Source organism: Neophocaena asiaeorientalis, unplaced genomic scaffold (assembly GCF_003031525.2).
Source record: "Neophocaena asiaeorientalis asiaeorientalis breed wild unplaced genomic scaffold, Neophocaena_asiaeorientalis_V1.1 scaffold391, whole genome shotgun sequence".
Lineage (NCBI taxonomy): Eukaryota > Metazoa > Chordata > Mammalia > Artiodactyla > Phocoenidae > Neophocaena > Neophocaena asiaeorientalis.
In genome coordinates this window covers 2,279,948-2,298,528 of record NW_020174056.1, presented here as the reverse complement: position 1 = coordinate 2,298,528, position 18,581 = coordinate 2,279,948, and the positions used below count along the sequence as shown (strand labels likewise).

The following is an 18,581-nucleotide window of genomic DNA, read 5'->3' as shown; positions in this document are numbered from 1 at the left end:
TTAATAACCTTTCTTTGGTTTCACCCACAATTTCAGAAAAGAAAAGCATTACATGAAGGTGAACCTGAGGTACATGCACAATGATACTTACTTTCTTTGCGTTCCTTCCTCTTCCTGATTGTGATTCAACTGATTAGACAACTCTTCCAGTTGCCCTATAATGAGAAGAACTATCAGTCCTTTGGTGGCCATGTCACTGCATTCTGATTTGGGTTTGGTCGTATTTTCATATTTTCAGATAGCGGGGTTCTAAACTGTACCCAGCTACAGATTAGGTTTTATGTGGTCTCAACAGCGTTTAAAAACTTTTCAAGCCATTATTTAAAAATTGTGATATTTCACATAAAAACCTGGATTTCTGGTTTTTCTTTAAAAATAGGAATATCAAGCAATACTGGGGCCCGAATTCTTACTTGCCAACAATCAATGGACCCTGGAGGCAGCTGCCGCCTTTAAATGCCTACGAACCTTAATGTACTATCCACCCAGCCCACTTCTCACTTTTCCTTTTTTTTTTTTTCCAGTACGCGGGCCTCTCACTGTTGTGGCCTCTCCCGTTGCAGAGCACAGGCTCCGGAAACGCAGGCTCAGCGGCCGTGGCTCACGGGTCAAGCCGCTCCGCGGCATGTGGGATCTTCCCGGACCGGGGCACGAACCCGCGTCCCCTGCACCGGCAGGCGGACTCTCAACCACTGTGCCACCAGGGAAGCCCCCACTTCTCACATTTATGTCACCTGCCTGGCTCCATGGAGAATCAGTTTGATGATGATTTTTTTGGTCATTTCCTGGATACAGGAAACCATTTTCTAAAAGCAGCTTCATGAGGGTTCCAGTTACCTTTCATGTTTTCAGCTTGTTCATTCAGGCGGATTTCAAGATCTTGCTTCTGTTTCTCCAGTTCTGCAATTTGCTGTTTAAAGTCTGGGATCATCTTTAGAGAAGAATTAGAAATATTAGAATACTTTCACGTATAAACTTTAAAATCTCAGAGCTGCTCAGAAGCAAACTAAACCGTCTAGGTCATTAACCCCATGGAACACACGTCTAGTATAGTTGTGTAAGAGGGCTAGCCAAAGCATAGACTGGATTTATGGAATGTTTTTTTTTTTTTTTACCTCAAGACCTATATAGTCACGAGAAATACCAGCATGCTCAGGGTGAGCGGTTCTCACATAGCTACAACCCTCCACATCTCCAAGGTCTCCTGGAGAGAAGGAAGTGTACATCTGGGAGGGCATACGGGAATTCTCCGCTGAGTTGAGGGAGGGATGATGTGATGAAATGGCAGCCAGTCTCTTTGGCCCAGGCCCAGAGACATTATCTCCTCATCTAGAAACAGGAGAATCATCTCAAAGGGGTCCTACCGTGCCCTCTGAATTCCAGGCTGTGCATGGCTCTGTTATCAGAGGTCTGGAATGATCCAATGTTTCATAATCCTCTGTCTTTGTCTAGCTAATATTTGTTTAAATGTCCATCATTTCCACCCCAGTCATGTACGGAGAGTTTTTCTATTGTGCGAGTTTATGAAAACACCCCTGCCTCTGAAGTCCGAATGAAAAATACTTGTTTGACTGTGCAATTGGATTTCACTGCAAATTCCTCATAAAAGCGTCACCCAAGGAATAAACAAAGACGTGCAGGTCCTTAACTACCGTTCCATATGTCTGCTGTGCCCAGGGTCACATATGCGCACGTGTTTACACAGCACTGAGATTTCCTAATGCTTCCAGGCTATAGGGGGAGGAGGAGGGACCAGTAAAGAAGTTAGAGAAGCAGCAGCCAGCAGGCGGGATGAGAAGCCTGGGACACCACAGTGTCCTGGAAGCCAGCAGAACAGAAAGGAGGGAGACGGAGTCATTAACGCCACCAAGTGCTGCTGAGAGACTTAGACGAGGGTGGAAAGGAACCCTCTGTGCTCAGCCCCAGGCAGATTCAGTTAGTGGGAGAGGCAGCCCACAGAACGGGGTGGCCACAGAGTAAATGGGAGGTGAGTGGAGAAATCACAGCCAGGTGGCAAGGAGAAGTGTGGCCAAGCCCCCCAGAGAAATGGGGCGGTGGCTGCAAGGGGTGTGGGGTTAAGAAAGGATTGTTTTTGTTGAGAAGGTTCCTAAGGTATTTCTTCATGCCAGTAGACATGAGTGAGAAGAAAGGATGAGACAAATGGCAGTGGGGAAGAACAGGCATCATGGAAGAAGGAAGCTGTTGAAACAGTGAGATGAAGGGCATGAGCAGGGCGACTGACCTTCTGAATGCACACCCCTCTCAAGAGGTACCTTTTTACCTTAATGCTTTTTGTTACTTGCCAAGGGGTTAGGGCTAGATTTAAAATGGATAGATTTAAGAACACACACATCACAGAATCTGGACCTATCCTACGGTAAACCCTCTTAAAATGCTTTCCAGCCTGGGGTTATTTTATAGTTTTATCTTCTGAACCAGCTATTTCACTCCTGGGAAATGTAATCTGTTTTACAGCTGAGACACTGAATTTTACTCCACTAATGCATAACATCTCCAGAATAATGGCCATGACTGGGGCCCGCGGCTGAGACCATACCATGTTTTCCGATGTTAGCCTGGTGACTTCATGACGGATACTTTCATTGATGTCATTCTCTTCTCTAAATAATTTCTGCAGGTGGTTGATTTCCTGACTTAGATGCACCACTTTGAAGTTCAGAGCTTCAATCTCCTTTTCGTAGCAGTCCTTCTGGGACTGGAGATGGCTCTCCAAAATGCTGTTAGAGGAGGGGTCAAGAAGTTAACTGCAGTCTTTATTCTGCTGATGACTCTGAGTGTGTACTTCTGCAGCAGTTATGAAAACCCACAATTAAGAGCCAGGCGCTAAGCACATAAAGTTTACCTGTGTACACAAGGTTACAAGCTATGGAATTAGGAACATAAAATTATAAACTCCTTCTAGCTGGTTAGGAAGTGTTATGTGATGTTAACATGCAGTTAATGATAAGAAATTTTATTTTGGACATCAAAATTATATTTTTACTCTAATAATTAAAAAAATACGTTCTGTGTGATGGAACAATGATAAAGATACATGTTATTATACATTTTTCAAAACCCATAGAATGTACAACACCAAGAGTAAACCCTAGGGTAAACGACTGACTCTGGGTGATAATGATATGTCAGCATAGGTTCATCAGTTTTAAAAGATGTACCCTCTAGTGAGAGATGTTGATAATGGCTGTGCATGTGTAGGGGTAGGAGGTATATGAGAAACCTCTGTACTTTCTGTTCGGTTTGCTGTGAACCTAAAACTGCTCTAAAAATACTTTACTAATTTTTAAAAAAGCAAACGCCTTAAATTTAAACATATCTATAGGGACTTCCCTGGTGGCGCAGTGGTTAAGAATCCGCCTGCCAATGCAGGGGACACGGGTTCGAGCCCTGGTCCGGGAAGATCTCATGTGCCGCGGAGCAACTAAGCCCGTACACCACAACTACTGAGGCCACGTGCCACAACTACTGAAGCCCATGTGCCTAGAACCCGTGCTCCGTAACAAGAGAAGCCACTGCAATGAGAAGCCCGCGCACCGCAATGAAGAGTAGCCCCCGCTCGCCACAACTAGAGAAAGCCTGTGCACAGCAACGAAGACCCAACACAGCCAAAAATAAAATAAAATAAATAAATAAATAAACATATTTATATATCTATAGCAACACTGGCTAACTTATTTGATATAGTCAGTTTTCATTGTACAGGTTATGGGTTTTATTATTTGGCCAGTTATCCCACAAAGAGATTGTTCTTCATTATTAAACTAATTTACTCAATCTTCAAAGAAATATTTCCAGGGATTATTAGACCATTCTACTATAAGGAATTTACTTTGTCTATCAAATCTATGAAAGATAAACTTTTGAGTTTTCAATAGTACATTATCTCTGAAAAATCACAAAGAAACGGAGGGAAATTTCTCACCGTGTTGCTTTCTTTAGTCCTTCATAAGCAAACCAAAGTTCTCCATCTTCATTTAAATGTTCCAAATCTTCCAGAGAGAGCCTGCAACAATGAGGAGGGTAAGAAAATCATCTCTTTCATGTGTTACCTTTTTTTAAATGCTTGATAATGCAAAAATGATTACCTGCTTCTTACATCTTCAGTGTCGTAGCTCTCAAGAAGTTGTTTGGTGATTTCTGACACCTTTTCTGAGAGAAAAAGGCACAACTGGTATAAATTACATTTTTGCCTAATTTCTCTTTTCCCATTTCCTTTTTAAGGACCCAGTTCTCTAGCCCTTCAGACTCTCCAGCTAACCATCTCATCAGCTGACTAACTTACCAGCTATCCAACCAACCAACTAACTAACCAGCCTCAGACCAATCAAAGGACACACTGCCTTAACAGTGACACCTATGATAAATTCAGCCTGCACCCCAATGGACTCAGTGACTCATATTTTCGTTACCTCTCATTTCCCGTTTCTGGGACTGCACATGTTTTTCCACTTCTATCTTCTGTGTCTGAAGTAGCTCTATCTCCTTTTCAAACTCAGAGATTGTCTGAATCCCAGCAATGATGGAACCAGGTGAAGAAAAAACAGCTATCATGATTTACATCAGACAAAGGGAACACTATTACTGTATTATTTATCTGTGCAAGTTGTCCTAAGTGCAGTTTCTCCGTTAAAATCTTGTTAAACCATCGCTGCCCATAAGGCTTGGCCTTAAAACCTTGTTTAACTATCTAAAATACTGTGCTTCCCAGATGTACTTGGTTGTAGCAATAGAATTAGCTTCCCTACTATAAAAAGGGAAAAAATAAGTACTTACTGCAAGTTTGGGGAGGGGTGGGAGAGGGGAAGGAGCTGCGAGAAATCAAGCACAGGGGATAAGTGCTCTCTCACTGTAGGATGAAATCTTGGATGCAAGGAAGTGGGCCAAGTCAAGGGTCTGGGCTCCAGCTACGTTTAGACGTGGCCCAGCGGCAGGGGCAGGCCATGCCCTGGAGGTCTAGGAGTTGGCAGTGAGGGCATGACCCGGGTCCAAGAGGGGCAGCTCTGGTTGTGGGGAAGAGGCTGTATTCTGCCTCTATTCACATGTGAGCTCAGGTTTGTCTTCTGCAGCTATGGGAGCTGTTCAGAGGTGAGTAACCCTTCCTGGATATTTTCTCAGTCAGTCTAAGTGTTTAAAGGTTAAAGCTCTTGTTTCCACAGGAGGTGAAAAGGGAGATCAAGTTGGCATTTACTGATCATTTTACATACACGACCTCATCCTTGTAACAGGTCTATAAGGTGACTAGAATGACCTTTTATAGATCAGAAAACTGAAGCTGCATAAGCGTTACATGGCACATTCAGGGTCACATGGACAGCTGACAGGGGACCCAGGACTATCCACCCTCAAGCCCGACTCTTGGTAACGTTTCAGTAAATGTTCCAAGTCATAACTGTATTTACTTACAGGCTTATTATAACATGTATCATGATGACAACGGGTTTATTTTCTTTGAAAATCAGATTAATCTCCTTAATATACCACACTGGAGAGTGTGGATCATAGTTTTAGCTACCAAAGAGGAAACAAGTGACGAATATTGGTGCCGTACTCCAAGGGCAGCCACGTGATTTCCCAAGATATAGACTGCAGCCAGGTGACGTGACTCCCAGATGGACATCAGTCTTATGTGGCTGCTAAGAATGCAGGACTCATAGGCATATGTGGTCCCTGCAGATTCCACAGTCCAATCTACTACTTTCAAATAATAGGAGACTAGGGCCCAGAGAATATTGGCAGTTCCGCTAAGAAATTCAGAGGCAACCCAGGTACGATTCCATGACACATCTTCTAAACTATGCACGGGTACTCCTTGATGAGTACAGAGGATATCTGTGTAACCATAACAATTTTCTACTAACATGTGTCTCACATATCTAGTGGAAGCTTAAAAGCTTTCCAACCTTACACTAAAATGGTCTGCCTTGAAGAAGGGAGGGAAAAACGGGTCTGTATTTTCCAATGGGGAAGGAATTTAGTTAAAACCTTGATCGTCCAGGCATGGACCATTGCTTGTGTAGATTATCTGATAACACTTTAAAATGGAAGATTCTGATATGGTCATTTAATTTTAATATCGGTATTACCAGATATACAACATGATGGATTATGTAACAGGGTTTCACATCAATTTATAATTTCATATGGAAGTATTCTCTGGGTCAACATACTTGAACAACTTTATGAAAATATAATTTTTACAAAGTTAGAAAGCTGACTTTTAAAACATAAAAAACCAGTATTGCTAAGTCAAAGGCAGCGGGGCGGGGGGCGGGTTATACTTGGAAGAATTGGAGGAACCGGGGTCCTTTGGCTTTCTGCCCTCACATGGGTACTGTCAGCTGACCCTGCAGGGGTGTGAAGTTCCTCCCGCTCCTGCAGGTCAGACGAGTCAGCCAAAGAGCTTATGGGGGGTGAGCAGCTCCTACCTTTGCCTGCTTGCTCAGCCGGGCCACCTCCCCTCTCAGGCCATCAGAGGCGACCCGCTCTCCCTCCAGCTGATGCTGCAGTTGCACCTTCTCATCTTTGAGAGCTTTCATTTCTTCTTTCAAAAACCGGATCTGCTTCTCATAGTCTTGCGTTTTCAGTTCAAAACTTTTTTCAAGAAGTCTAAGCAGCAAAAGAAAATTCTGAACCGTCTCTAAAGGCTTTACCCTGAAGTCGAACTACAGATCATTTGGAAAATAAGAGGCTCTTCCTTCCGAAAGGAAGAGCCAAGTTAAGACCTATTGTGAGGACAATGGTCTTCTGTTTAGCAGACTGCTTTCTGTCCCCTTAGGGTAAGGCAGCTTCTTCTTACACCTTCTGATCAGAGAAGTGTGGCTCTACAGGGGTCACTCCGAGGACGCGCAGGAGAGGGAGGCTAAACGTAAAGACTCAATGCTTGTTGGGGGTCGTGTATCCCCCAAGCCGCCCCGGTTCCACGTGGTCCCCTAAAGGGGCCACTTCACTCAGAAAGGACCGTGGCACATTCTGCTAAGTCCTGTCCCCGGCCTCGAACCAAGGATCCTTGGAGCAGTTTGGCTTAGTCCTAAACAAGTTAATACTTAGGCCTAAACCAGTTAAACGGTTATTAAATTAATAGCCATTTAATATGTGAAAGGGTTCAGCTCTTCAATCATTTTAGAATAAACTGCAGCAAACCCAGTGCCCAGAAGGCCACAGAAAGCCAATTCCTTGTACAGTGACTGCTCAGTTGAGCCCAAGAAAAATAACCGAAGAGACATACAGAGCCTAGACCAGCCCTACATAGCTCACAGGGGCCCAGTCGGAATTGAAGCCATCCTAGGAGCTCTGTGAGTTTAAGAAATCATCTTCCCACTCGCTGGGCTGTCAACTCAGTCCATTTTATGACTTGCTTTTGTAGCACAAAGAGGAAAATCCTGAGGAAGAGAGTCATATTCCCAATAGGTTTTTGTTTCATTTCTTCTTACAGGTATTAACAAACTTTTAAACTTTGTTTTCAGATTTAAAAAAAAAAAAACTACAGTGCTCCTAAGAGGTCAGGAGAATACATTTGAAGAAGCAAATTGCAACCAGAAATCTTATGTAAAGAGAATCTCAGACGTGTAGCCTAAACTGACCAGAAGTATGCCCACTGACTGTGGCACCTCTGAGCCTCTCAAGGGTTGTGACAGGACCAAGTCTTCCCCAGTCAGCTGACCGGGGACCAAAAGGAGCTGCAGGTGAGGGCTGATGAGGACTGCAAAGGGGTCAAAATGACTTGGCCTCAGGCTGGCTCTCCAAGCCCCTGCTTGAAATGATCACTCCTAAGTGGCCCCAGAACACCAGCAGATGCCAATAGCTGAGCTCCTCTATCCTAGAGTTTAGAGTTCACTGAAAAACAGACTTTTCAAGGTAAAGAGTTAACTATCCCTATTTAAAAACTGATGTAAGTATGGCCCAGCAATTGCAGTCCTAGGTATATATCCGAAGAAAATGAAAACACTAATTCACAAGGATACATGCACCCCAATGTTCACAGCAGCACTATTTACAATAGCCAAGATATGGAAGCTTCCTAAGTGGCCATCAACAGATGAATGGATAAAGAAGATGTGGCATATGTATACAACGGAATATTACTCAGCCATAAAAAAAGAAAAGTTTCCATTTGCAACAACATGGATGAAACTGGGGGGTATAATACCTTAGTGAAATAAGTCAGACAGAGAAAGACAAATACTGTGTGTTATCACTTATATGTGGAATCTAAAAAATAAAACAAATGAATGAATGTAGCAAAACAGAAACAGACTCACAGAGAACAAACTAGTGGCTACCAGTGGGGAGAGGGAAGGTGGAGGGGCAAGAAAGGCGTACGGGATTAAGAGGTACAAACTACTATGTATAAAATAAATAAGCTAAAAGGATATATTATATAACACAGGGAATATTAGCTAATATCTTATAATAACTATAAGTGGAGTACAATGTATAAAAAGTTTGAATCACTATGTTGTACACATGAAACTAATATAACACTATAAATCAACGATACATCAAAAAAACAACAACAAACAAAACTGATGTAGGATCATGAAACACTCTATGTATCTGTTAACTCTTGGAGATTTTCAGTGACACTCCCTCCCCTAACTGCCTCTTCATCCAGACCCAGGTTCTCCTGCTAACTAACTTCACAGGGAAGCTGTATATCCTGCCACCCAGGCAGCCCTGTGCCTTCTAGCCTTGGACAGAGATATGCAAGAATGTTCCATCTCTCCCCAACACCCTGCCATGAATCCCTACCTGGAGATCTAAAAGCCTGTGAGTTGACTTCTTAAGAGAGGGGGGCACAGACTGGAGCCTCTAGACCTTAGCAAAGGATTTGATACTGAGACAGGAAAGGCAGAGCTGGTACAGTACAAGCTCATGGGGACCTGTCTTAATTTGTGTGAGGTGGGTTACACACATTACTACCTGAGACAAGAGTCAAGTTTACAGATACAATGTGGGGGGTGAGGGGAAGGAAGGGAGGTTTATTTAAGAGGCACTAATTTTCATCCTTGGACTTGATGGAAGATGAAGAGGTGGCAGTCTCTGAACTTCTCACTGTCTTGGCAATAAAGGTCCACTGTGCCCACAACTCCAGAACCTGTGCAGTGTCTGAGAGGTGCACACTGGGCACTTAGCTCTCTCAAAGCTCAGTCTCTCACTTCCTAAAAATATTCACACCCTGCTCTCCTGTATCTGTGATCTGCTACCTGCAAGCTGAGACGCAAAACAGAAAAGAGCAGAGAGAGAAAAAAGCAGTGGCTTTAAGACAAATGAGATTTCATACATTCTCTGTCGTTCTTCTTTCTGCACATCATCAAAGAGCTGCTTGGTGAGGTTGTCCATTTTTTCTGTGAAAGAGAATGAATACTCTTTGAAATATGTCCACAAAGCAATGCCTTGATTGTTTCATGTCACATTTAAGAAAGTGAGAATGTAAGAATAATCATGTGATATTTATGATTAATGGGACTTAAGATGAGAGTATAAATGTCATTTTTTTATAAGTTAGAAATAGATAAGGGGGTTTCAAAATAATAACCCTCACAAATTTGTTATGTTGGAATCTATGAATAGTTTCAGAGTACTTTTATTGGTCTGAATACCATTCGCTTTATTAAAATAGATATGTTGGCTTTGAGACAATAAATATTATTATTAAAAAAAAAACAGGGCTTCCCTGGTGGCGCAGTGGATGACAGTCCGCCTGCTGATGCAGGGGACGCGGGTTCGTGCCCCAGTCCGGGAGGATCCCACGTGCCGCGGAGCGGCTGGGCCTGTGAGCCATGGCCGCTGGGCCTGCGCGTCCGGAGCTTGTGCTCCGCAACGGGAGAGGCCACAACAGTGAGAGGCCCGTGTACCGCAAAAAAAAAATAAATAAATAAAATAAACAGAAACCCTTTGGGAAGAAGATGATCAATTTATGACAGGGGTTCTCAATCTCAGCACTATTGATGCTTCGGGCTAGATAATTCTTTGCTGTGGAGAGGGGGCCATCCTGCTCACTGTAGGATGTTGACTGGCATCCCTGGCTTCTACCCACTGGAGGTCAGTAGCACCTCTGCTCTAGCTGTGACACCAAAAATGTCTCCAGACATTGCCAAATGTCCCCTGGCGGAGGGTGGGGTGGGTGGGAACCAAAGGGCGTTGGTGGAGAATCATTCATTCATGATAACCAAGAAAATAATAAAGTGTCTGTCTTCACCTGGGGAAGAGGAAGTCTAAAAGGCCACTGTTGCATTTAAATACAATACAAGAATCCAACACAAAGTGTAGGCTAAGTGGGCACCTGACCACTGGGAAACAATCACTGGGGTTCAAGACGGTCTCTGGTTAGGAGAGCTCCACATTCCCAATGTGTCCACACACAACAGGTGCCCTTCAGAATGGGCACAGGATTAACAGATGCAGCCCATCAAAGCCTGACAGCCCGATATGTGCTTAGCTGATACCTCTTCCCTGAGTTCTACCTCATTTCTGAGTCCTGCCCCAGAGGGGAGCCCAGGGATGACGTGACAACAGTAATCCTCTACATGTCTTTGTTTAAAGAAAAAAAAAAAGCCAACAGTTTAATAGTTTGTCCAATGCAGTGTAAAATGTCCCTGAATCAAAATGACTGCTTCAGAATGTCATGAGTCATCCAGAAAATACTAGGGAAAATGCTTAAGCTTTAATTTAGAAGATACCGTATTTGGTATAATTTCAGTGTTTAATTCATTCACAGAATTGACTTCAATTCTGGTGTTTACCATCTTGGGCTATTTGCAAATGGGCTAAAGAGGCTGTCCAAATGGGACTTTCTTCCCCAAAGCAATGAGATTTTGCCCAAGGTGGAATCTCAAAAAGGGGAAACAGCATTCGATAATATCCTTGAGTCCCACGTCACAAGAGTTAAGTGGAAGTTGGTGCTTTCGTAAAACTCAGTTTGCCATGTGTAGGGAGACCCACAGGATAAGCAGTTTATAAACATGGGGTGTGAACGCTTTCAGGCACTTTTTAGAAGGAGTTATAAAATTACCCACCCAAACATGTCAATGCTGTCAAATATATAATTTTCAGGACATACTTGTGGGAATTTAAAATTTTTTGTGGGAAATTCCACTTAAAGAACTTAGAAAGAGGAACAAACACTCAAGAGGAATGGATTGTAATTAAAAAGCCCTTCCCTAATTCGAGTTCAAGGTTTACTCACAGACCTCTAACCTCTTCCTGTCCATCACTGCCACGTACGTGGGCCCCAGCACCCACATCATCAGCCCTTAGAGACAGGGTGCAGGGTACACAGTATGTGCAGCAGGAGGTCATGCCCATCCTGGGCCTCACCTGAACACCCTGCCTGCTCTGCTGGCCAGGTCTCAGGATGTTTACTTCCTCCTCCCGACATGTGCTTCTCCTGCACTCTGACCTGAATCCCAGGGCTTAGTGCTGCTCCAGATGCTGGCACATCCCCCAACAGCTGGGCCTAAGGTGTGTGCTAGATCCCCAGGCCTGAACCCTTGCGCCCTTGCCCCCATGCTGGAGCTTAAGGAATAGCTCCTGGACACGACAGATAATCCAGCGTGGTGATTTAAACTACCTGGTGAGGAACCACTAGGCTCACGTTCCTGCTGCCTTTTCTGGGATTTAGCAAGGGCTTGCAATTAGAATTTGAGTCGGACAAGTACAGATGGACAGAGCTAGGCTAAGGATGGCTGCTCCACACTCCAAAGGAAAGTGTTACTGCTGGTCCCAAGGGCCTGCATCTGACAGCTCAGGGCTGATGTAGCTCAGTGCTAAGCGGGGCCCTTTGTTCAGGGCCAGGACAGTGGCAGAGGACCTGGGTACCACTTAGACTAAGTAACCTGGACAGAGCTGAAATCTGAGTGCAGATGCTTGGTAAGCCACAAACATTATCCCAACACTGCCCTGGACAATGCATCAGGATGACTACAAGGTTTAAAAAAATACAGACTCTGGGGCTTCCCTGGTGGCGCAGTGGTTGAGAGTCCGCCTGCTGATGCAGGGGACACGGGTTCGTGCCCGGGCCCAGGAAGATCCCACATGCTGCGGAGCGGCTGGGCCCGTGAGCCACGGCCACTGAGCCTGCGCGTCTGGAGCCTGTGCTCCGCAACGGGAGAGGCCACAACAGTGAGAGGCCCGCGTACCGCAAAAAAAAAAAAAATACAGACTCTGAACCATACCTGCCACCACCACCCACTACACTCCCCCACCCCATCTTCTGAAATCACAGCTCCAGGCTGATGGCCCACCCATCGGTACTTTGTAAATGGCCCAGGAGGTTCTGAGACAGGGACGGCTGTGCTCCGACAAAAGATGGGAATAAACCGGATAAATCTGTAGGGTACAGTTGCCACGATTTAAATAAAGTTATTCTCTGTGGAGTGAAAGTTTTCTCATTATGCCAGAGCCTCCTGGTCCAGCCTGAAACTCAGTTCCCACCCAGTACCTATTTCCTGAATGAATGGACTTGTGAACGGGTGAATGTGTGTCGGGTCACCTTGGGCTTTACCTTTCAACTCGTCAGTCTTCTCTTGAAGCTTCAGCTGTATTTGTTCTTTTTCTATTTCCAATTCTGAATTACGCTTCTGAAGCTTTGCCAATTTCTAGCAAAGGGAAGAAAAAAATGCTTTTTTGAAAACCTCACTTTGAGTTTTGTCCCCACTGCCTGTATATTTTTAAATTAGTATTTTTTGGTCTCGGCTCCCATCCATAGGTAACAGCCGGCACCAGCCCACTGCAAGACGCTGTGTTTAGCTCCACGTGCAAGGGCTCCATGTGACTTCAACAGACACTAGTTCCCAGCCTCGCCCAGAAATGGCTGAAATCAAGGAGAAAGAACCAAATCCAAGGTTTTCCCAAAGTCAAGGAAACTTCTCTGTCTTTTTCTTGGCCAGGGTATTTATATACCTAATATAAGAAATTTATGATATAAAGTGGATTCACACTTTGAGACTCAGAAAGGATGTGTGATCACGACCTAAGTTCTCTTGTAAAGTGCTTGCTGGGCTGGCAGCTGGGGGCCCCTGAGTGCTGATGGCTGGTGACTGGCAGTGAGGGGGATGCCAGCAGCCGTGTTGGTGCAGCCAGGCATCTGGTCGCGGGGAAGGCAGAGGGATGCCCTGGGCTGCCACTACGGTGGGTGCTGTGGCACTTCAGAAGGTGCAGAACGGACGGTAATAAAGACCACCTGCTTAGAAAACAGCAGTTCACGCTTTCACGGGGCTCTATGACAGTCACTTGGTTAAATTATTCTATCTGACAATTTTATCTTCACAATAATTCTGTCAGTCCCTTTTTGTTATTCCCATTTTACATATGAGGAAACCAAAATTCAGAGAGGGTGAGTGACTTGTCCAAGGTTGCCCAGAGAAGATGTGAGCCTGGGATATCTGGGTTTTATGTCTACTGCTCTTTTTACTACACCACAGAGATAAAAACCTGCCCATGCTTTGCACTGCTGCTCTGGGGACGATGCTTCCAGGATGCACACCAGGTGGACAAGTGACAGGAGATCAAGGTCATGCTGGAAGAGAGGGAAGCATCTGACCAGGGTTCTTTCTCAGGCCTTTCATCACTTCACAAACGTGGAAAGGAAGAGGAAACCTTATATTGTGCTTCTTGAAGCATTAGCCTCCTCTTCTGCCCCCACCCGGACTCTAGGCCTCAGATCTCTCCTCCCCTAAAATGGAGGCTCTCTTCCGTAATGGAAGCCAATGGCAAAATCTGATTTGCTCTGCAGAAGCCTGCTCTGTGGGAAAATGCTGCACTGTGATCTCTTTCACGGCACGACTCACAACCTATGCCCATAGTCACTTCCAGCACAGACCTCTTCCACGGAAGCCTTGTATCTCTTCCCCTTCTCCTCATAATTCTGCCTGTGGGTGGCTGCTCTGTCCAGCTCTGATTCCAGTTTCTGAATCTTCTCCATGTCACCGGCCTGAAGAGCAGCCAGGCTGGTCAGCTTTTCCACCAGCCCATGGTTCTCTCTGTTCTAGAGGAAAGAAACATCCTATACTTAGGGGTTTATCCAAAATAAAGAAGCTGTTCCATTTGCTCCTCACAAGTTCTCATCTAAATCGGAGGTTTCTTTACACTGTCCACAGTTATCATTACAATGGCATGTATGAGCACCTTCAACCTAGTTAAGATAGGGACGCAGAGCTAGTCAGGCAAATGCCTTCCTGAGTGGGTGGCTCTTTTAGTCCAACCGTGGAGCTCCAGGACAGCCCTAATGTGGTGGGCTGAGCTGTGTCCCCTCCATCCCCCCAAATCCACATGCTGAAGTGCTAACCACCAGTACCTCAGAACGTCAGTGTATTTAGAGATTGGGTCTTTAAAGATGTAATTAAGGTAAAACGAGGTCATACAGGTGGGCCCTAATCCAGTATGACTGCTGTCCTTATGAGACGAGATTAGGACCCAGACACGCACAGGGAGAAGAAGACCACATGTAAGCCAAGGAGAAACCCCTCGGAAGAGACCAGCGCTGCCAACACCTTGATGCTGGACTTTCAGCCTCCAGCACTGTGAGAAAATAAATGTCTGTTGTTTAAGCCGCCCAGTCTGTGCTGGCTTGTTATGGCAGCCCTAAGCGCATGAACACCTAGAAAGGAGCTCAGGGAGTGCGGACACTCCCACGGGCCCTGCTCCCACTTGGCCAGGGCTGTTTTTCAATGCTGTTCTCCACAAGCTATATAACATGCAGGCCTGCTGCACAACAGCACAAGGAGGGGAAACTTTATCAAAACCTGAAGTTTCTTGTCTGCACATTCATCCATTCACCAACGACCCCTAGGGCTAAGTTTAAAGTTTACTGTAGGAGAATCTCAGTATTATTTGAGACAGATGCAGGAGTATGTTTCATAGAACTGGACACTGCATATTCCACAGCTCTCTCCCACTGGCTGAGGGTATATGAAGTTTTTTCCTATCAATGGGAATGGTATGGGGAATCTTCCCAAACTTGGCAGGGCTGTAGCTAGACCACATGGACCTTTGGGCAAGTTAGAAAACGGCAACTTCTCTGGGCCAGTGCAGCTCTGAGGGAGCATGGCTTGGCATGCAGGTAGCATCTTTGTGCAAATTAGAAAAAGGCACCCATGCCTCAAGGCAGTACAGCTTTATACCAAGACACATGGGCTGGCAAGTGAAGCCAGACTGGATTTCATCCCTACTTGCTCTCTTGGGCAGGTGCCCTTATGCAGGGTGCAACCTACACAACCATATGTATCAGCCCTTCACAGTGCGCTTCTGTTTCCTAGCTTAGTTGGTCCACGTAAACTGTTTGAACCTCCTAACAAGGGCATAAATCTTAACAGTGTTGACAAAAAAAATAATAATTAATCAATATTCAATTTAAAAAAGAAATAAAGTATTTTATTCGAGCCAACCTGAGGATTATAACCCAGGAGACAATCTTTCAGAAAGCTCTGAGCACTGTTCCGCCTGTTACAGGTCAAAGCACAGTTATGTAAGTTTTTAAGACAAAGGGCTATACGTCAAAGTAATATATTGACAGTTTACGTAGTCCAACAACACAAGTAGTGGATCACTGTGACCCTTTACAGGATTAAGGAAGGAAAGTTATCTCGTAAGCAGCTACCTTGCTGGCACCAGGAGGAAACTGCTTTTTTGGGGAGGAGGGGGTGTGTCTTCTAAGAGGATCTAGTTAACATATAACGCAGACGCACAACGCACGCTAAAGGGGACAAGGTTGTGGCTCAAATGGCAGAGAAAATTTTATGTTCAATTTTTCCTGTCCTGCCTTAAAATAATTTCATCCACAGCATAGCTAGGGAACTGGCCCAGAACAAAATATATCTGTTAGAAAAAGTAAATATGAAAGATGCATTGGGAACACCTACCTGGTCTTCTAGCTTTTTCTGCAAACGCTGAACTCTGTAAGTAAGCTGAATGTTGAGCACAAATCGTCGGATATTTTGGAATCTGCGTCTGGCCAGCCACGCCCGGGCATACTTCTGAAGGATCACAGCCTTGTGTTCCTCCAGCATCTTTAAAAGAAGATTTTGTGAAATGCAAACTGGGTCTCTACTGTTTTACTCATCAACTCTTCCAATGTTGGGAGATAAAACTACCAAAATATTCCTACAGGGTAAAATATGAATTTCTTGTAATCAACCCACAGAGCACTATTACCTATCTTTTTTCAGATTCTTTTTTACATTGTAAATGACAATTATTTACATTGTAAATAATTGTAATTATTTACAATGCTGTGTTAGTTTCAAATGTATAGCAAAGTGATTCAGTTATACCTATATATATATTCTTTTTCAGATTCTTTTTCCATTATAGGTTATTAAAAGATAAGAGTATATAGTTCCCTGTGCTATACAGTAAGTTCTTGTTGTTTATCTATTTTATATATAGTAGTGTGTATATGTTAATCCCAAACTCTTAATTTATCTATCCACCTCCCACTATCCCCTTTGGTAACTAACCCTAAGTTTGTTTTCTATGTCTGTGAGTCTATTTCTGTTTTGTAAATAAGTTCATTTGTATCATTTTTAAAGACTCCACATATAACTGAAGTCATATGATATTTGTCTTTCTCTGACTTACTTCATTTAATATGATAATCTAGAGGTCCATCCATGTTGCTGCAAATGGCATTACTGCATTCTTTTTTTATGGCTGTGTAATATTCCATTGTATATATAAATATATATATATATATATATACATACACACACACACACACACACACACACACACATATACACACATACCACATCTTCTTTATCCATTCCTCTGCTGATGGACATTTAGGTTGCTTCCAATGGCTTAGCTACTATAAACAGCACGGCTATGAACATAGGGGTGCATGTATCTTTTCGAATTAGAGTTTTCTCTGGATATATGCCCAGGAGTGGGATTGAAGGATCACATGATAACTCTATTTTTAATTTTTTAAGGAACCTCCATACTGTTCTCCATAGTGGCTGCACCAATTTACATTCCCACAAACAGTGTAGGAGGGCTCCTTTTTCTCCATATCCTCTACAGCATTTATTATTTGTAGACTTTTTGATGATGGCCATTCTGACGGGTGTGAGGTGGTACCTCATTGTAGCTTTGATTTGCATTTCTCTAATAATGAGCGATGTTGAGCGTCTTTTCACGTGCCTACTGGCCATCTGCATGTCTTCTGTGGCGAAATGTCGATCTCGGTCTTCTGCCCAATTTTTGGTTGGGCTGGTTTTTTGATATTAAGCTGTACGAGTTCTTTTGTATATTTTGGAAATTAATCCCTCATCAGTAGCATCATTTGCAAATGTTCTCCTCCCTAGACTTTTGAAACAATAACCAAATCCCACCTGTGGTGGACATGTACGAACAGACATTCACATCCCAGAAAGCCGCACCTTTCGATACCTCCTCCTCGCCAGGAATCCTCGGGTGTAGGCCTGGATGGTGATGGTGGCCACACGAATCAGTTGGTACAGACTGCGGACAAGATACGCACGACAGTACTTCTGAATGATTATGGCTGCCCATGCTTCTTTTAAGGCTGTGGCGGTAACAGCTTTCCTTGGTTTAAAAGAATGTAGAGTAAATCTGTTACCCACAGGGCATTGACACCTACTCCAGAGGGTTACAAATGGCCCATGACTGATTTCACGTTACAAAGGCAGAGTTTAACAGCTGCGTGAGAAACCACATGACCCCAGAAGCCCAAATATTTGGCCCTTACAGAAGAAGTTTTTCGAAGGACCTATCTGAAGGACTGGGGGTGAACACAAAGTTCTTACCTTCAATGTTTGCAGCCTCATGAAACAGAAGGACTTAGAAATGGTCAAGTGGGATAAGAAGAAAAGTAAAATAACTACTGAAAGATCTGTGAGAGAGATCTTATTGAAATATCATTCTGCTTAGGAAGAGCGGAGATGTCAGCCAGCCTTAATGGAAAAGTAGGATTTCTGTAGACATTGAAGGCTGGAAAAGGCATTTCAGACTAAGGGATCAGTGAAGGCATGAAGGCCTAACAGTGCCTGAAATATTCAGAAAAAGGGAATTTGTCTGGAATTGCTAGAATATAAGACACATGGAGAAAATTGGTAGTCTGTGAGGTGAGAAAGATAGATGGGGACAATTTGTTATTAAAATATATATATATATATATATATGTATAGAACACCTACTATGTGACAATCACTGTGCTGGGTCTTACGGATGGATGCAGTGGGAACCAGACAAGTATGGTCCCTGTCCTCACAGAGTTTCCATGCTTATAACAGCATCCAGGCCATGGGGGGACGTGAATACCACGTTGAAACCTGAGTGCTCTTCTGTGGGAAACAGGGGCCACTGGAGGCATTCACGGCAGGAGCAGGGCAGGCCCTGCTTTAGGAAGATGGGAGAGAAAGGCAGCAGGTGGAGGGCTGTGCTGTACAGTGAAAGGCAAACAATGATGAAGGCCTCGTCCAGGGCACGGGCGCAGGAATGAAATGAACGGGACAGACACAAGAGGCAAGCGGGGAACAGAATCCCAGGCCACGGTGATTCCCAAATGGAAAGGGAGCATGAGTTTGGGGAAGAAGCTAATT

At 44.2% G+C, this 18,581-nt stretch overlaps 1 protein-coding gene across 4 annotated transcripts in view; it reads right to left on the bottom strand.

Annotated features, from left to right (window-relative positions):
* MYO5C (myosin VC) overlaps positions 1–18,581 on the bottom strand; it is a 110,231-nt gene that overhangs the window by 33,986 nt on the left and 57,664 nt on the right. For 3 of the 4 annotated variants that reach the window (XM_024754326.1, XM_024754328.1, XM_024754329.1), the window contains exons 20-31: positions 17,400–17,565; positions 15,879–16,025; positions 13,841–14,005; positions 12,524–12,617; positions 9,302–9,365; positions 6,447–6,627; positions 4,431–4,524; positions 4,107–4,170; positions 3,944–4,024; positions 2,558–2,738; positions 838–931; positions 92–155 (exon numbers count right to left, since the gene is read on the bottom strand). In XM_024754326.1, coding sequence (XP_024610094.1) covers positions 92–155; positions 838–931; positions 2,558–2,738; positions 3,944–4,024; positions 4,107–4,170; positions 4,431–4,524; positions 6,447–6,627; positions 9,302–9,365; positions 12,524–12,617; positions 13,841–14,005; positions 15,879–16,025; positions 17,400–17,565 — 1,395 coding nt within the window. The remainder of the gene's footprint in view (positions 1–91; positions 156–837; positions 932–2,557; positions 2,739–3,943; positions 4,025–4,106; positions 4,171–4,430; positions 4,525–6,446; positions 6,628–9,301; positions 9,366–12,523; positions 12,618–13,840; positions 14,006–15,878; positions 16,026–17,399; positions 17,566–18,581) is intronic. The other variant, XM_024754327.1, reaches the window with a different exon arrangement.